The 17,775-nt window shown below is 41.9% G+C and overlaps 1 protein-coding gene across 2 annotated transcripts in view; it reads left to right on the top strand.

The window, feature by feature from the left end:
* Nucleotides 1-17,775, top strand: part of DOCK1 (dedicator of cytokinesis 1) — a 315,244-nt gene that overhangs the window by 50,177 nt on the left and 247,292 nt on the right. For both annotated transcript variants that reach the window (XM_061478569.1, XM_061478568.1), the window contains exons 13-21: nucleotides 620-745; nucleotides 2,536-2,660; nucleotides 2,967-3,065; nucleotides 4,211-4,283; nucleotides 5,967-6,070; nucleotides 6,538-6,721; nucleotides 12,275-12,372; nucleotides 16,120-16,209; nucleotides 17,262-17,362. In XM_061478569.1, coding sequence (XP_061334553.1) covers nucleotides 620-745; nucleotides 2,536-2,660; nucleotides 2,967-3,065; nucleotides 4,211-4,283; nucleotides 5,967-6,070; nucleotides 6,538-6,721; nucleotides 12,275-12,372; nucleotides 16,120-16,209; nucleotides 17,262-17,362 — 1,000 coding nt within the window. The remainder of the gene's footprint in view (nucleotides 1-619; nucleotides 746-2,535; nucleotides 2,661-2,966; nucleotides 3,066-4,210; nucleotides 4,284-5,966; nucleotides 6,071-6,537; nucleotides 6,722-12,274; nucleotides 12,373-16,119; nucleotides 16,210-17,261; nucleotides 17,363-17,775) is intronic.

Here is a 17,775-nt window from a genome sequence, read left to right as displayed (position 1 = left end):
CTTCATAACTGTATTTCCACAAGACTTCAATGTGGAAGACTGCAATATGAGAAGTCTGGTGCTGGGTGTAGGAGGGATTATCCCTGGGCCACTCCAGCTTCATGCCAAGGGCTTGATGCCTTACTTGCATATTGCAGCCCAGACTTTGATAGGTCCAGCTGATAACAAAGAGTTTCCTCTTTCCTGCCTGTGGCTAACTTGGTTTTCTCCTGGATGGAGACCTCTTGTATTGACTATGAAGAAACATTTTGGCTTTGGTAAGCCCATGTATCTGGAATTGAGCACCTGCCTAACTTCTGCTTACCAAGACACCTCCTAGCTGATATTGCTGCCAAGTGCCTTACCTTGCACAGATTTCCCATGTTTTTTGTTATCCAGTGAGCTTCCAGGTGCAGCTTTTACAGTTTTCCATAAATTCTGCTATAATCTGACATCCTGATGTGTGCTGTACTTCTGGTTCTGCTTGAAGCAGTGGGGGTTTTGAATGATTTGAAGTACTTTCTATTTGTTGTAAATGAAGAGCAGTTACCATAATGTGTTTTTACATTCTAGGCTGTGTAAAAAGCAATCTGTAGTAGCAGGGAATACTTTAATAATTGTGGTTTTTTTTACACAACAGGTTTGTGGGTGACTTTGAAGCTTCTTCCAGGAGATATTCACCAGATTAGGAAAGAGTTTCCACACTTAGTGGATAGATCCACAGCTGTGGCTCGGAAAATGGGGTTTCCTGAGATTATAATGCCTGGTAAGCCCTTGTGTGAACTAACGCTGCTTTGTTATAGTTGAACCTTCTTTGGATCTCGGGATGTGTGGAAGCTTTGGGGGAGAGGGGCAGGAAGATTAATTTCACGTATGATATATATTATAAATAATGGATCTTCAAAGGATTTGTCTCATTTAGAATGAACGTAAAACACTTGGGTAGTATCTGCCATATGTGTTGCATTGATAAATAAAACTTAAGAACCCCCCAAAAGTTGGGATATCGCAGGGACAGTGGAAATTCTCCTTTTTTCCAGTGAAAAATGGATATGAAGGACACACTTTATCTTACCTTCCTAGCAAAGGCATATATAAAACTTACATCTGTTGTGATAAAACTAAACTGTCACTGCAGTGACAGGACAAGGGGTAACAAGTTAAAACTTAAACAGGGGAAGTTCAGATTGGATCTAAGGAGGAAATTCTTTCCTGTTATGGTGGTGAGGCACTGGAATGGGTTGCCCAGGGAGGTTGTGAATGCTCCATCCCCGGTGGTGTTCAAGACCAGGTTGGACAGAGCCTTGGGTGCCATGGTTTAGTGTGAGGTGTCCCTGGCCATGGCAGGGGGTTGGAACTGGATGATCTTAAGGTCCTTTCCAACCCTAACTATTCTATGATTCTAAACCAGAAAGATTTTTCAGGTGAATGGGCTTGATTTAGAGGTATTTAGGTCTTTTAAGGTTTGTACTAGATTTGGATAATGTATTTGAAAGAAAGCCGTATTATCTTTTTCATACATATATCCCATGGATGTTCAGTTCTGGTGTTCATGAAAACAAAACCAAACCCAAACCATGGTGATTCTCAAAATAAAAGCTGCCAAAAGTAACAGCCTACAGAAGAAAACCTGCACTGTCTTTTCTGGATTGATGGGCTTTGGAGGATCCATTAGATATTGCCAAACCCCATCCCTTTTCCAGCATTCCCCGTGGTTGCTGATTGTGCATTTGTCAGATGTTTTACTGTATATCCAGGGTGGATGGGGCTTGGAGCAAGCTGCTCTAGTGGAAGGTGTCCCTGCCCATGGCAGGTGGCTGGAACTCCATGAGCTTTCATGTCCCTTCCAACCCAAACCATTCCATGGTTCCATGACGTGATTCTATGTATTAAGTGCCTCAGTGCACTTGTTCTGCTGATATGTTGGCACATAAGCCATCTGCCTATGAAATTGTTGGGAATTCCCCATTTCCCCATTTAATTTTCAGTATTGGGGTGTAGTTGAAGGGCATTTTAGGACCTAAAGCTAAATACAACCTTCCTGTGCAACCCTGGAGGCAGCAAATCATCAAACCACTTCCTAATGTAGCAAGTTACAGACCTCTGTAGGCTGCTAAATACTTTTGAATTGTAAAGTATCTGTGTGGGGGATAAATTAATGCTGTGTTGGAACTCATCCTTTGAAGTCAGTAATGCAGGAGGTTGTATCAAAGTGGAACTGAGGTGTTTTTTTGAGTGATGTGCTACATGGTCTTCATGATGATGTAGGATTGAGTCCAGAGAGAGCGTGTGATTTGTTTGTTAGATTCACCTTGCTGCACTAGGGGTTCATGGTTCAGACTTTAGAAGTCTCAGCACAGTTTTTAGCTGAACATCTCTTTCCAGTACTAGTAGTTTTGAATGCCCAATGGTCCACCTACCGTGGCTTTATGTTTTGCCATATATAGGTCTAATTGCTGTTACTAAATGTATTGGTCATAGTATCTGCATATCATTGGTTTCACAAATCATTATATATAGTGTGAACATTGCTTAGAGCTTTGCTTTTCCTTTCAGGTGATGTTCGTAATGACATCTACGTCACGTTGGTGCAGGGAGATTTTGACAAAGGCAGTAAAACCACGGCAAAGAACGTGGAAGTTACGGTGTCTGTGTATGACGAAGATGGCAAAAGATTAGAGGTATTAAAGTATTGAATGTCTGGCGTGGTTTGGTTTTGATTCGCGTCTGTTTAAGCCTTTTCAACATCTTTATATATGTCACCTTAAATCCCTATTTTTATTTACAACAAAACTGTTTCCTTTATCATATCTGAATACAACTTGTCATATATCAGCACATGCACTTTGATACTAAATTAATCAGGAGCTCTAAACATGAGCTATTCTGTCTTATTTTGACCTATTTCATGGATGTTTTCGTTTATTTGGATGAAAAAGTGGCGTTTAAGGTAGACATTAACATTTTCTCTTCTCTGTGTTTTCAAGAGCGTTATTTTTCCTGGTGCTGGTGATGAAGCCATCTCAGAGTACAAGTCAGTAATATATTACCAAGTCAAGCAGCCTCGCTGGTTTGAGACTGTGAAGGTATAGAAACTGTTACAATAACTCCCTCTGTGTGGGTTAATGTGCAATTAATATAGGTTTCAATGGAAAGCCTTGAGAAATAGGACTAGCCAAATTCACTGCTAGTGTTAGCAGGACAAAAGGAAAGCTTTCAGAAACTCCTGGAAAACAGCTTTGATTTTAATTGCATATTGAATTTTGTTTCATTCTTTTGGTCAGGACAACTGTTATGGGGGCATCAATAACTCCAACATCTGCTTAGGAATGGTTACCTCTATTTGCCTGGAGCTGACCTGGAGAGGCAGGGTATTAAGGTTAAAACATAATTGTCGTAATGTTAACCTCATCGGTGTTCTGGGATCTGGGCTTTAAGCTTGCTGGATTTGCTTGGGTAATAACATTTTCACTTAAATGCCATGTTTTAGTATTACAGCGGAGGCTGATGTTGGCTTTATGAAACATATTCTGTCTAGCTGTAGTCAGTGGGAGCAGGATATGTACAGGGAAAGGGGCTTACAGCCACTCCCCACACCACTGTGTTAACCCTCCTGGAGTACTGCATCCAGCTTTGGGGCCCCTGATACAATAAGGACACGGAGCTGTTGGAGCCAGTCCAGAGGCGGCAATGGACTTGGAACCCCTCTGCTCTGGAGCCAGGCTGAGAGAGCTGGGCTGGGGCAGCCTGGAGAAGAGAAGGCTCCTGAAGGGGAGACCTGAGAGCAGCTCCAGTGCCTAAAGGGGCTGCAGGGAACCTGGAGAGGGGCTTGGGACAAGGGATGTAGGGACAGGCCAAGGGGAATGGCTTGAACCTGCCAGAGGGGAGACTGAGATGAGCTCTTAGGCAGAAGCTCTTCCCTGTAGGGTGCTGAGGCACTGGCCCAGGGTGCCCAGAGAAGCTGTGGCTGCCCCATCCCTGGCAGTGTTCAAGGCCAGGTTGGATGGGGTTTTCTTCCTCTCTTTCTTGGTGCAAGGATTGCTGATTTTGCTAGGGAGTGACCTTTCAGGGTCCTCTATGGCAAAATGAAGCTGGTACCTACCATTAATCTTCCTGAGAGCTCCGAGCATATTATTGAAAGATGTCCAGCTGAGATTTGGTAGTGGTCGATGGTATTTGAACACACTGTACTGACTGTTTCTTTCTTCACCCTCTTCCCCAATGTGTGAAGGTTGCGATCCCCATTGAAGATGTGAACCGCAGTCATTTAAGGTTCACTTTCCGTCATAGATCATCACAGGACTGTGAGTGATTCAGCCTTTTCATTAGGGTTCTTGTCAATGTCTGGTGCCAAAGTCTGCTGATACAGGCATAATGTTCTTAATCTGTAATTAACTGTTGTAATTGCTTTTAGTGCAGGGTAAGGTTTTTGCCTGCTTATTTTGTTTGCATGTCGGCTTCTTTTTCCCTTTACATCTTCCTCACTCTTACCTATCAACATCGAGTTTTCCCTTCCCTGCCCGTTTATTTCTCCAAGTCAAATAGAAGGGCTAATAATTAAAGCTTCAAGTTAGCAACTCAGAGGGTTGTGGTGTTGTGCACCTTAGAGGTAAGTGGTTAGGGAGTAGTAAAGATATTTAACAACCCCACGTGTGAAATAGGAACATAGAAAAGAGCTTACAGGAGGCTTAGCATCAGTAGCTGAAGATTTAGCTATTAAGAAATTGGTTTCTGCTTCTGGTTCTCAGACTGACCTGTGGTTTCTACGAAGTAATTTTGGTCTAAAAGATATTGGTTTCCTCGGCTGTCCTGTAACATTGCTGGCTGCTGAAATGCTTTGAGCTGTTGAGGATCAGATGGAGAGAACCCGACATCTTCCAGTCAAACAGTTGTTTTGTTGTAAAGTGTGAGATTTGCTGTGTTTGTGATAATATTAATTCCTTATAGTGATTACAGGGACTGACTCTTTCGAGAGCAAAACCTTTCTAAATCTGCAAGGAAACATTTTGCTATAGGATAAATGTGTAGACAGAAGCATTAGTCGGGTAGTGCCCACTGGATGCGTTTTAAGACATATACTCCTTGCATACGTGTATCTGTGCAATATGTAGCACATTACTCTGTAGTGGTTATTTAATTGAAGCTGCATGTTTTGCAAACTGATCATTAACAAAATATTTCCTTCGTTTAAAGAATGATACTTTCTAATGAAAACTGTGCCAAAAATCAGTGTCAGGAGTGTAAAACCATGATTGTGTGCTACATAGTCAAATACCTTTATGCTAACTCAAAGGTTTAGGTTGGCCATGATTTAAGTGCCTTAGAGCTGCAGGGCTTTCTCATAGACTTCTTGGACTATCCCAGGTTGATTGCACTTTCCTTGTGGTTTTAAGCCTTAACTTTGTGATTTCTACTTGCCCTGTTACTTTGGTTTAACTTTTGAGAAATGATTTTGAGCACCGAGAGCAAACTGAATGCCTTTTGTAGTTCATGTTGCTCTGGAGTGAGTCAGCTTTCAGAGACTGAAACACTTCATTTGTGCTTATGGATCGAGTTTGTTTTGGTTCTAGTGTTCTCCCTCCAAATGATAAAGTGCCGATGAGATTCTCGGTGCTGGTGTTTAAATCACTATTCTATGTACAAAGCACTGCCTTTCTTATAAAAGCCTGACCATTATAAATGCATCACATTTGCTTTGCATTGAAAAAGTTGCCTTAATCCATCTTTCTAAAAGGACAGCCTCAATATAGAAATACTAAACATGCGGTTTCGGTGGTGTGGTCACATTCTTACACATCATTTTGCATTTCTTGCCTCTTTCTTGCATTTAAAAGATTCTCCTTATTTTTCTACACTTTCCCTATCTGAGAATCTTGACTACAGCCCTTCATTTGCAGACTGTCCGTGGCTTTGAGGTTTAGGTGGACTGTTTGTCATTATCAAACCCTTAATTCTATGTGGTGGTGTTTTGCTTTTTGTTCTCACAGCCAAAGATAAATCTGAGAAGATCTTTGCCCTGGCATTTGTGAAGCTCATGAGATACGATGGGACAACTTTGAGAGATGGAGAACATGACCTTATAGTTTACAAGGTAGGTTTTTTTGTGGTACTTTAGTCTTTCTTTAGTAGGGAGCTGAGCTGCCTGACTTTTAGTGAATTACTGTTAGAATAGCACAGAAAAATGTGTTCTAGACTATTGTGTTAAATCAAGCTACTAAATATGTACTGTGCCATTTGAATACTTGGCAGATTGATTGTTAAACCTGGAATATGTTTTGCTGGGGATGTTTGAACTTCAAAGGCATTTGTAACTAAGTTTTATGTGGGTTTTTGTAGCTAGGAAAAGTTACTTCTGTAGCCCTTTAAATATCACATCCTGGCTCTAATCTGTCGACAGTTTAGTGCTGAATTACTGTTGTTGAAGACCCATTGGATAGTTCCAATTCTAGAACAAACCTAAGATAAAACAATGTAAATAATAAGATTTTATTATTACCTAGTTTCTTTTTACTAGATAATTTCAAGTTGTTTCATGTTGTGTTTAAAACACCCCTGTAGGCAGAAGCAAAGAAGCTGGAGGATGCCTCGACGTATTTAAGTCTGCCATCGACCAAGATAGAACTGGAGGAAAAGGGACACTCTGCAACAGGGAAGAGCATGCAGAACCTGGGGAGCTGCACCATCAGCAAAGACTCTTTCCAGATTTCTACTCTAGTTTGTTCAACAAAACTCACCCAGAATGGTAAGTTCCTAGAACTGCTGGAGCTTCTGCTCTGTGTACTTGGAGTAGGGTTGTATGTACTGACTTTCCTGCCTTCTCCATCCCCCTTCCTCTGTGAATGGATGGTGGGTTGTTTACCGTGCAGCCTTGGATTAAATTGGCTGGATGCAGCAGCAAAAGCATCTACTGAGTTTGTGTACTCTCCAGCCTTTTCCCATGGGCTTTGTTTTGCTTTAGAGCAGCACATGTCTCTAAGAAAACAGAAGAATCCCAAGTGCAATAGAAACAGGAATATTGTTTGCCATATAATTGAGACTTTTACCCTGAAAGTACACTGAAAACAAGCTCTGTGGCATTTTACCTCTCTGTGGGTATGAATAATAGCACTAAGGAAGCTGATTGGTTTGCTTTTAGGAGTAGGTAATATGGCTTTGCTCCCAAATAAGCTTTTTGATGTTATTTCCAAGGTGTAATATCCATATCTTATGCTTGAAGAAAGCTCTTGTGTTTTCTTGTGTTGGGGATGTGAGCATGAGCGTGTTGCACAGAGGTCGCTCATGTGTTCACGTCTTGACGTGAACAGGAATGGAGTTTTGTCATATTTGGTTCCTATTAAAACTTGCTTATGTCCATTTTTCATGTGTATTTGTCAGCTGGCTGACTGCATCCAAGGGCTGTGGAGAGCAGAGCAGCCACCAAAGCAAATATTTCACATTTCCAGACTGTGCCCTGTCTGTAATTCCTGTGCTTCGTTGCCATGGAGCGGTCCCTTGCTCTCTTGGCTACACCAGCAGCAGGCTGAGGAGTGTGGGTGGGTCACTGGGATGTGAGTCACAGCAGGGGAAGGGAGAGCTCGGGTCAGATCTGTTGGGAGTCGAAGTTGTGCATGAGGAGGGCTTGGGATGCGGGCAGGGTGGCAATAGTGATTGCATTGTCACGGTAATGACTTCTCCTCTGTCCGGGGGGAAAGTTATTGCCGTGGTACAACTTCATAGTCAACTCCTAATTTCATTGCAGTGTTTTTCAGCAGCATCTCTCTTACAGCACATCTGAGGTGTTTCATATTCAGAGCACATCAGATTCACTGCAGTCTGGCAGTCTTATAGCCTAAGAGGGTGTTTAGCAGAAAATACAGAAATGATGTTGGAATTTCATAGCAAAGATGGGATTGTAGCTCAACAGTTCCACAGTGGTGTTACTGTGGAGAAACCAGCGTGTGGAATTGAGCTGTTATTTGTTTGTGATATGGTTAGTTATTATCCATCTCCCCCCTCCGTGTTTCCTAATGATTGTTAGAATGGAGAAATATTTCATAGTCATCAACATATTGACATTGCTTTCACAAAACTGTCATTAAAATTAAGACTGAGCATGTTTTCATCCTTAATTTACATGTTATTAGCTTTGAGTTTTTGATCCTTAGTTACTGTTAATTCTGTTGGCTGTTAAACTTCTTGGCAGCTCCGAGTCGCCAGAATCTTTTCTTTCGCCTCTTCTTAACATTATTAAACAAGATCAATGTGTATCCTTAAGCAATTTAGAACAGAAACAAAAATTTAGTCATTAAATTCCTCCCTCAAGTATAATTTTTCATCTAAAAATTGGCAGCACGGCTCAGATTGTAGTTTCTGAAGCTGATTTTTAACTTCTGTGAGATTGTTGGTTAATGTTCTTCATTTAACTTTCTTCAAAGTAAGTAAAAATCCATCATTATCCTCATTTACTCCCTCTATGGAGACTTTCAAAACCTGCTTGGACAGGTGATGTCTCAGGAGATACCATTGGGAAACATTGGGCCTTCTGTTCTTAGGGTAAATCTTAGAATCCCAAGCTGCTTTGTGTTGGAAGGGGCCTTAAAGCCCATCCAGTTCCAACCCCTGCCACGGGCAGGGACCCCTTCCACTAGAGCAGCTTGCTCCAAGCCCCTGTGTCCAACCTGGCCTTGAACACTGCCAGGGATGGGGCAGCCACAGCTTCTCTGGGCACCCTGTGCCAGCGCCTCAGCACCCTCACAGGAAGATTTTTTTTTCTAATATAGAAAAAAAATAGATAAATTTTAAATGAATATATTGGTAAATAGACAACAAGTTGTGTTTTGAACCTGTTCCTGATGTCATATCCAAGTCAGGGTTGATTTTGTTTCCCTCTTTCTGAATAGCCTGTTGAGCCATGACAGTCTGAGAGCTTGTTTTCTTCTCCATGGGCAAGGCAGTTTTGGAGTTTGAATCATCTTCTTCTGTCAGCCAGGAGATGGAGATACCAGGGAATACAGAAGAAGGAGCAGAATGGCATCAAAAGTGACATCCCTTTCCACATGAAGACTGCCTGTGGATAGTGCCTCTTACAGGATTAGCGAGATGGATGTCCTTTTAGTATCAGGGTGATGGAAATAGAGGTGAAATTGCTGAAAGGATGGTGGAGAGGGACTCTTCATCAGGGACTGTAGTGATAGGGCAAGGGGTGATGGGTTCAAACTGAAACAGGGGAAGTTCAAGTTAGATCTGAGGCAGAAGCTCTTCCCTGTGAGGGTGCTGAGGCGCTGGCACAGGGCGCCCAGAGAAGCTGTGGCTGCCCCATCCCTGGCAGTGTTCAAGGCCAGGTTGGACACAGGGGCTTGGAGCAAGCTGCTCTAGTGGAAGGGGTCCCTGCCTGTAGCAGGGGTTGTATCAGCTTTAAGGTCCTTTCCAACCCAAAGCTTTGTGATTCTGTGATTCTATGAAATTGCATTAATGGGCTTGCTGGAACATTCTTCTGATTACTGGTAGCCAGAGTGCTGTTAGAGTATTTACAAGTATTTGCTATTGTGAAGCATTCAGGGTATCTGTAAGGCTTATTCAAAGTGTTTCTATGCTTTTTCTTCTGCTTGAAGGACTCAAGCCTATAGATAATAGCAACTGTGACTAATCTGGAGTTGAGACTTCAAGGAACCAAGGAGACTAGCTTTCAGAAAACAATTGAGCCAGGTTTTCCTTAGTCATTCAACAGAGTTGATAATGTAAAAGAAATAAAAGCAATACACAGTATGACAAATTCAGGTTTCTGTAGTTCTGTAATAATGATGATTTAATTCCGGGCTTACAAGTCATAAAGAACAGAAAATAAATTGCTTGAGATCATAAGGGAAGATTATTTCAAAGAGCACACATAAATATAATGAGAGTGGAAATATTATCCAACTTCAGTTCAGTGACAGGGCTTTGAGAAAAGTTTGGGTATCTCTGTAAGGAAACCTTGGTGTAGACACAGGCCCAGGAAGCATAAAACCAGGGAGCTGGATCATTTGCTTCCAGTTGCTAAATATGATGGAAAAGAAAACCTTTATACGTAGTTAATAGAATCATAACTTACATCAACCCAAACAGTAGCTAGTGGCGACTTGGCAGGCTGGATGCTTGATCTAAGTCTTTGCAGTTAAAAATCCTCATTCTGTTTTCTTCCACTGATGTTTTCTGAACATAAGTTTCTCTTGACCAAGGCTGACTACAGTATCACCATTTGCTGTAGGCTAAAATAGTGTTCTACATTCTTATCCTGGTTTACTTACTGTATTACTTTATACCTAGGCCTACAAAAAGCAAGATGAGCTGACCGACTGGTACTTTGCTGGGGTCAATACTTGCAGTAACAACGAATGCACGTTCTTCCTGTGCACTGTGACTTATTTATCTCTCTGGTAGCTGGGCTGCATTGACACTTTCTGGTCACATATGCATATTCATATAGCGTTTGCTGCGTCATCGTGCTGAAAGTGCACGTGGGTTTGTTTTCTTGGGGCAATACTCGATGCCATTCAGAGACAGTCTGTGGGCTGGCTTTCGTTTGGATCGTTCCTTTTGTCAAGCTGATGCCTTCTTACAAGTCAGACTGAACCCAGATTCAGTGGTAGAAAGCAAATATATTTATATTCATGAAACGCTTTGTGTAACTCGAGAGACACCTTCACTTTTCTTCCAAAGCAATTTCTCTGTTAATGTTGAGTTTCGGCCTATAGACTTATAGGATATACTAAAAAATAGTTAAAAATGAGGGCTTGAATTGTTCAAAGCTTGAATGTGGTAAAATACTCTTTATTTCTGCTCCCAAAGAGATGCAAAGAAGGCTTGGTTTGAGTGCTGCTCAGAGGGGAAACTATCCCAAGGAGAACTGCAGTTTTATTTCCTGCTTGGAACAAAAGATATTGGGGAAAGTACAGGAGCTGCTCTGGGTTTCTGCATAGAATTAGCAGAATATACTCTGCAGATGCATGGCTTGGTAAACATTTTGCTGGTTGCTTTAAAAGTTGGAATAGTAGAAGTGAAGGGGAATTGATTGGGAGAATTCACATCATGTTCAAGGCCAGGTTGGACACAGGGACTTGGAGCAAGCTGCTCTAGTGGAAGGGGTCCCTGCCCATGGCAGGGGTTGGAACTGGATGAGCTTTAAGGTCCCTTCCAACCCAAACCAGTCTGGGATTCTTGGGCTTGGGGTAGGTAATGTGGAGTAGTAATTCAGTGGTTAAACTGTAGGTAGACAGTCTTCAAATCTTCTGTTTGGGGTTTCTTCTGAGGATGCTTTCTGTATAGTTTGTTTTATCATGGAAACCGACTTTTAACAGGGCAGGGAGGAATTCTCTGATGCTAGTTTGGCTAAGGCAGGAGGAGCGTATGGTTTTGGGTTGGTGGGCACTTCAGGTCTCATCCCAGTAAGTGTGAGGATGGGTTTAGCTTACTGATGCTCCAGGTTGTTCATATTTATTAGCTTGCTTATTTGAAGGAGAACACCAGTTGTGAGCTCCTCATGAGAAGTTTTCCTTAAAGGAAGCTGAAGAATGGTCTGGTGGCTTTTTATGATGAAAAGAGAATGAGCTCACCTTCTGTATTCCTTTATTTATCACAATGACTGCTGAAGTGACACAGTCTTATCTTAGAAGCATAGCATAGAATGTTTGGGTTGGAAGGGACTTTAAAGATCATCCAGTTCCAACCCCCTGCCACAGGCAAATCTTAAGAGTGGGATGTAGAAAAGGGGGACAAGACTCATCAGTGTTGATTTGTTTTGTGTACCCTCACTCTCCATCACTTGGAAGAACCAAGCCATTTGGGCATCATGAGTTATTAAGCAGGCAGCTTTCCACTGCAGTAGCTTGGTTTGCCACTCTTTGCCTTGCATTGGGCCTTATTTTCTTTTCAATTTATTCAGTGACAGCAAAAAAACTCTAGAAACATTAATGCTGGAAGAGTCACGGCCTATAGATGTGACTGTGTTGGTGGCTGACTAATTTCATTCTGGCATCTTCTTCTAACCACACAACTGTTGTGTACAGCAAATGAAAACTGAAGGATCAGGCTTTCTTGGCCTCGATTTTAATGCTGACATTTCAAAAGCAGGCTGTGTTTCTGGAAAGCCTTTCAGAGATCTTTCATACTAAAAGTACTGTATGAGGCTTCTGCAGTGGCAGAGGCAGGCTAGAACTAGTGTTGCTGTCCAGGGAGAATGGTTGACCTAAGGAAGTAAATCCATTTCTCCTGAACGTAGTTATAGACTATGAGTGGAAGTAAGTATTCTACATGATATAACTGTGTTTCTCTTTCCTAGTTGATCTCTTGGGACTTCTGAAGTGGCGATCCAACACAAACCTGTTGCAGCAGAACTTGAAGCAGCTGATGAAAGTCGATGGTGGTGAAGTGGTCAAGGTACAAGTTTAATGTCTTTAGACATAAATTTGGTGTCAGAATTTTGCTGAATCCCATATTTTGAGGTCTTCCTATCTTCTGTTTTGTTCCCTGCCAAACCCCAACATCACTGAACACACTCAGATTAAGTCGTAAGCAGGTATCTCTCAGCCTTCAGAGTGATCAGGTGTTGAGTGCTAGTAAGGTACATGTAAAATGCAATTTTCTGAGCATGTAGGATGGTGTCCTAGCAGTTAAGTGGATTTTTATATACAGATAAATAAAGGCCATAGGTGTTCTCCTCTGCAAGATTAAAATATCCTGGAATCCTTACACGGCGATACTAAATGCAGCTTTAGTATATGGATGTGGGATACAATCCTACTGTGTGCTGCTGATACTGTTTTAGCAAAAAATATTCCTCCTGGAAATACTTTGCTGAGCCAACTATTTACATGTGCAAGGCCACTGAATGATTGTAGAGACCTACATAAAGACCGACTTGGCTGTGGAAAAGAGTAGGTTGGGACTTCATGAATGCTTTGTAATAAATCAAATCCAAGAATGACAGGAGATGTACTGGGGACAGATGACCCTTAAGGCCCCCTAGTGTTGTGCCTTTATTTCAATGGATTTTGATTTGGTTAATAGAAGGATAATGAATGCTTCATCTTCGAGTCACTTTAGTCTGAGAATGCTGATGTTATCCCTATTGAGCGTGGGGAAAATGTCTCTCCCATGACTTGTTTTTCAGGGAGGTTCTACCTGCTGCTATTTTATTGTTGATCATTTGACAGTTAAACCCTTGACAGATACTTCTGCTAAGCATTGTCATAGCTCTCTCATTTGTAATGTTTCCTTTTCTCCCAATGGCATCAGAGTGTAGTACAGATTGGTGGATATTGGTAAACGTTTAATGTTCCTCTTTCCATCACTTACTCTTTTTATAGAAGACCCCTGTTTTCGTTATCCATCTGTTACAGCAGCGCTTAGAAAATCTGTGTGTACACTGCTGTTGTATGCTCGTAGTATCTAGTTTGCAACTGTTCCTTTCTCTTCCTTCAGCTTTTCTGTCCTTCATGGTTTTAAATATGATACATGGTACAGTCTTTGTATATATATTAAAAAAGTCATGTGTGATAAAATGTATTCCAATTCTCAGTTAAACCATTTCAGTTTATTTAAAAGGCCAATATAATTCTTCTGCCTACTGGTGGCCCTCCTATTCCTTAGTGATAAGTGAACGAGACACTCATTCTGTGATGGACTGTTTCAGTAGTGTATGGAAACTGTAAATGTTATCTCCCAGAGGCTCTGGTTCCATTTGAGCATGGAGTCTATAGGATATGGGAACATAGACGAATAGTCTGCAAATCACTCATACTAGCTCCTGTCATGGTTTAAGCCCAGCCATAACTCAGAACCATGCAGCTGCTCTCTTGTTCCCCCCCTCTTTCCCCCCCACTCCCAGAGGGATGGGGAGGAGAATCGAAAGAACGTAACTCCCATGGGCTGAGATAAGAGCAGTCCAGTAACTAAGGTATAACACAAATCACTGCTGCTACCACCAATAATAACAATGATAAGAGAAATAACAAGGGAAGAGAATACAACCGCTCACCACCCACCAACCGATGCCCAACCCAAGCAGTGATCCGACCCTTCCAGGTAACTGCCCCCAGTTTATATAGTGGGCATGACGTGCTGTGGTATGGAATAGCTCTTTGGTCAGTGTGCTTGCTGTCACATGAAGTCCTTGTGAACAGCTATAAAGTAGAACCCTACTAATGAAACTCAATATCTGATGTCTAAATGTGAAAAGAAACTTGATGGGTCATGACATGGCCTTCTAAAATCCTTTGTATTTAAAGGGATTTAGCCAGACATTGTTTAGTGTTTGAGAGTGCTGCTGCTCTTCAAGGCAGAAACTTCTCCTGTCAAAGCTCAAAACTCTGCTTTACTCTTTCCTTCCTGCCAGCTGCTGGTTAAATGTACTTTTGCATGTGTTCTTTCATGGAACAAATGGGACTGAGAAGGCTCAACTCAAATCCTGGAGTGAAATTGTGAGCTGGATCTCCCCCAGAACTGAAGCTAAAATCAGCTGCAGGCATTTTGCTTTTCCATTTTTTCCTCTTCAGATACTGGTACTGTGGACTGTGGCTCTGTGTTTGGCATTGAGCAGTGCTTCGTGAGCTGCTAAATGGAGCTTAATTCCTGAGATGTAACTCTAGGTTTAGTAGATAGTCCAGGTGAATCATGGAATTGTGTTAGATCTAGCAGACTCATTGCGTAGATGAAAGCTTTGAAGGAAGGTGGGAGCCAAGCTGGTTTTCCGTCTCTCCCACAGTGTATCTAATATCTCGTTGTAGTTGCAATCTTAGAAATCACCAAATCCCAGGTTGAAAGGGATCATCTGGTCCAACCTTTCTAGGCAAAGCATGACCTAGACTAGATGTCCCAACACCCTGTGCAGCTGAATCTTAACTGTGTCCAACATTGTGGAATCCACCACTTCCCTGGGGAGTTTATTCCAGTGGCTTGTTCTCCTGGTGACAAATTTTCCTCTTGTGTCCAGTGGGAATCTCCCCAGCAGTAACTTGTGCTCGTCACCCCTTGTCTTTTCCATGGGATTCCATGTAAAAAGGGAGTCTCAGTCTTCTCTGTAGCCACCCTTTAATTACTGGAGCATGGTGATAAGGTCTCCCTGAGCCACCTGTTCTCCAGGCTGAACAAACCCAGTTTGAATCAATTGCCTTCTGCTTGTTCAGATGTTCCTCCCCAGCTATACCTTTTCTCATCTACAAGATGAAACCCATTCTTACAAACCCATTGTTACTTTGTTTGAGACAGATGTGCCAGAACAGTCCATGCTGAACCCCTTTTTTCTCAGCCAAAACAAATACAAACCAGGGCCACAATCCATCCTTGTTCTGCCTCTGAGGAACCTCATGTCATTTTTGTCATCTGGTGGAAGGAACTGCTCAGATGCAGCATCCCATGCTGATAAAATGAGTGTGTTGATGGGCATCTCTGCTCCATTCATTGATTTCTTGCTGTCACTGGGGAGAAATACTGTAATTACATGTGTAAACCATCTTTTATCTCTCTGCTTATCCTGAATCCCCTGACACTAATCTGCTTTTACTCTCATATTGCACAGATCAGGGTCCAGCCAACTGGCTAGTGAAGACTCTTCCTGTGTTACAGTGCTAGAGGCGTGTAGTTTTGGGCTGGGGCAGCAGGTTGTGTGCTCTGTTTCCCATGCCTGCATGTGTGCTCTCATTTGAAGTTGTGGACCTGAGTTGATGCAGCCATCTAAAGTGATGTGCTGTGTACTGCTCATTGCTCAGCACAAAACCACTGAGGGTGACTTGATTTATTTGGCATGAGACTCAGTTGCTTGTCTGGTTTGTGCTCTGAAACATCAGTTTTGAGAAACTGCATGATCCTCTTGACTGTATGTTGAAACTGAGGTTTGAAACGCATACTTGCTCGTTCACTGCAATAGATTAAACTCCTTATTCAAGTGTACCAAGTGTGATTTCTGACCTGTTTTTCTATTTGAGTGATACATATGTCTGGATACTCAACTAAAAAAATAATTGCTGAAAGCAACAATGTGAAATTTCCCTTTTTTTGGCTAACTTTTTAAATGTCTTTGTTTTGTGAAATGGAAAAATGAAAGCAAATACAGCTCTAAAAACCTGCGTGTGAAATCTGAATTCCATTTCTCCTGTAAAACATGATGACCTGCGTATGTATTTGCAGTTCCTTCAAGACACATTGGATGCACTTTTTAACATAATGATGGAGAACTCAGAGAGTGAGACGTTTGACACACTGGTGTTTGATGCTTTGGTAAGCTTGCGTTGTGCAAAATAGATAAGGTTTTAATTGTTTGCATGGTATCTAAAACGTAGCTACTGTAATGATGGATAAATAAAGCTGGTGAATAAAACCGTGTAAAGGCTTGAAGGAAGCTTACTACTGAAAAATACTTTCTTTGCTGTTATTTATTATTGACTCTGAAAATACACTTGGAGTTTCAGTTGGACTTGATCACTAAGGGATTGGAGGTGATCCTGCCCCTCCACTCTGCTCTTGTGAGACTTCACCTGGAGCATTGTGTGCAGTTCTGGTGTCCTCAACATAAAAAGGACATGGAACTGTTGGAACAAGTCCAGAGGAGGCCACGAGGATGCTCAGGGGCTGGAGCACCTCCTGTATGAAGATAGGCTGAGAAAGTTGGGGCTGTTCATCCTGGAGAAGAGAAGGCTGCGTGGAGACCTCAGAGCAGCCTTCCAGTATCTGAAGGGGGCCTATAGGGATGCTGGGGAGGGACTCTTCATTAGGGACTGTAGTGACAGGACAAGGGGTAACGGGTTCAAACTGAAACAGGGGAAGTTTAGATTGGATATAAGGAGGAAGTTCTTTCCTGTGAGGGTGGCGAGGCACTGGAATGGGTTGCCCAGGGAGGTTGTGAATGCTGCATCCCTGGCAGTGCTCAAGGCCAGGTTGGACGAAGCCTTGGGTGCCATGGTTTCGTGTGAGGTGTCCCTGCCCATGGCAGGGGGGTTGGAACTTGATGATCTTAAGGTCCTTTCTAACCCTAACTATTCTATGATTCTATGTCATCCTCTCAGAAAAGAGGAAAGCAATCGAGTCCAGTTACTGTAGTGGATAAGCAGCAGAATTTAGGACAGAAAGGTTCTGCTTAGAACATAAAACTTTGTTATGAATGGGAAGTTTTCACAGGAAAAGAGAATATTAAGACATTGGGAAGATAGTCACAAGCTAAAATCTATGTCTTTTAATGTTATTAAGGTGTCTTCACTGAAAATAAAGACGGGTGAATGTGTGAAATGAAAGTTGTTTTGAGGCTAATGCAATAGTTTTGCTGTTTCTTACAGGTGTTTATCATTGGACTGATCGCTGACAGAAAATTCCAACATTTTAATCCTGTCTTGGAAACCTACATCAAGAAGCATTTCAGTGCTACGTTAGCCTACACGTAATGTTCGGCTCTACTGTTTCTAATGGGGCTTGTATACTTTTCCCAGATAATGTTAATTCAGCTCCTTGTTTGTGTAGGTTCCTTGGGAATTGCTCATAGAGCTTAGGAACGTAGGAGGTTCTTAAAGAAGTCTGGACATAATATGTCTTTCCCTCTTAAAATAACAATAGTAAAGCAATTGGATCAATTTGCAAGGAGGAAGTCTTGATTTTGGGGTATAAGAGGGATTGATCTGATGATTTCAAGAATTCTTTTGCAAAGAAAACACTCGTAAGTAATTCTTAGTCAGAACTGAGAAAGAAATCACATCCATTTCAGATGCTTCAAAGATCCATTTGGTGCATTAAATTGATGATCTACCCTGTGTTATCTGCATTATTTGGGGAGGAAGCAGTGAAGAATGAAAAATC

Source organism: Pezoporus flaviventris, unplaced genomic scaffold (assembly GCF_033815535.1).
Source record: "Pezoporus flaviventris isolate CSIRO_AGI_PZ_B2104156 unplaced genomic scaffold, CSIRO_AGI_Pfla_v1 ptg000129l, whole genome shotgun sequence".
Classification (NCBI taxonomy): domain Eukaryota; kingdom Metazoa; phylum Chordata; class Aves; order Psittaciformes; family Psittacidae; genus Pezoporus; species Pezoporus flaviventris.
This window is presented reverse-complemented; position numbering and strand designations above follow the sequence as displayed.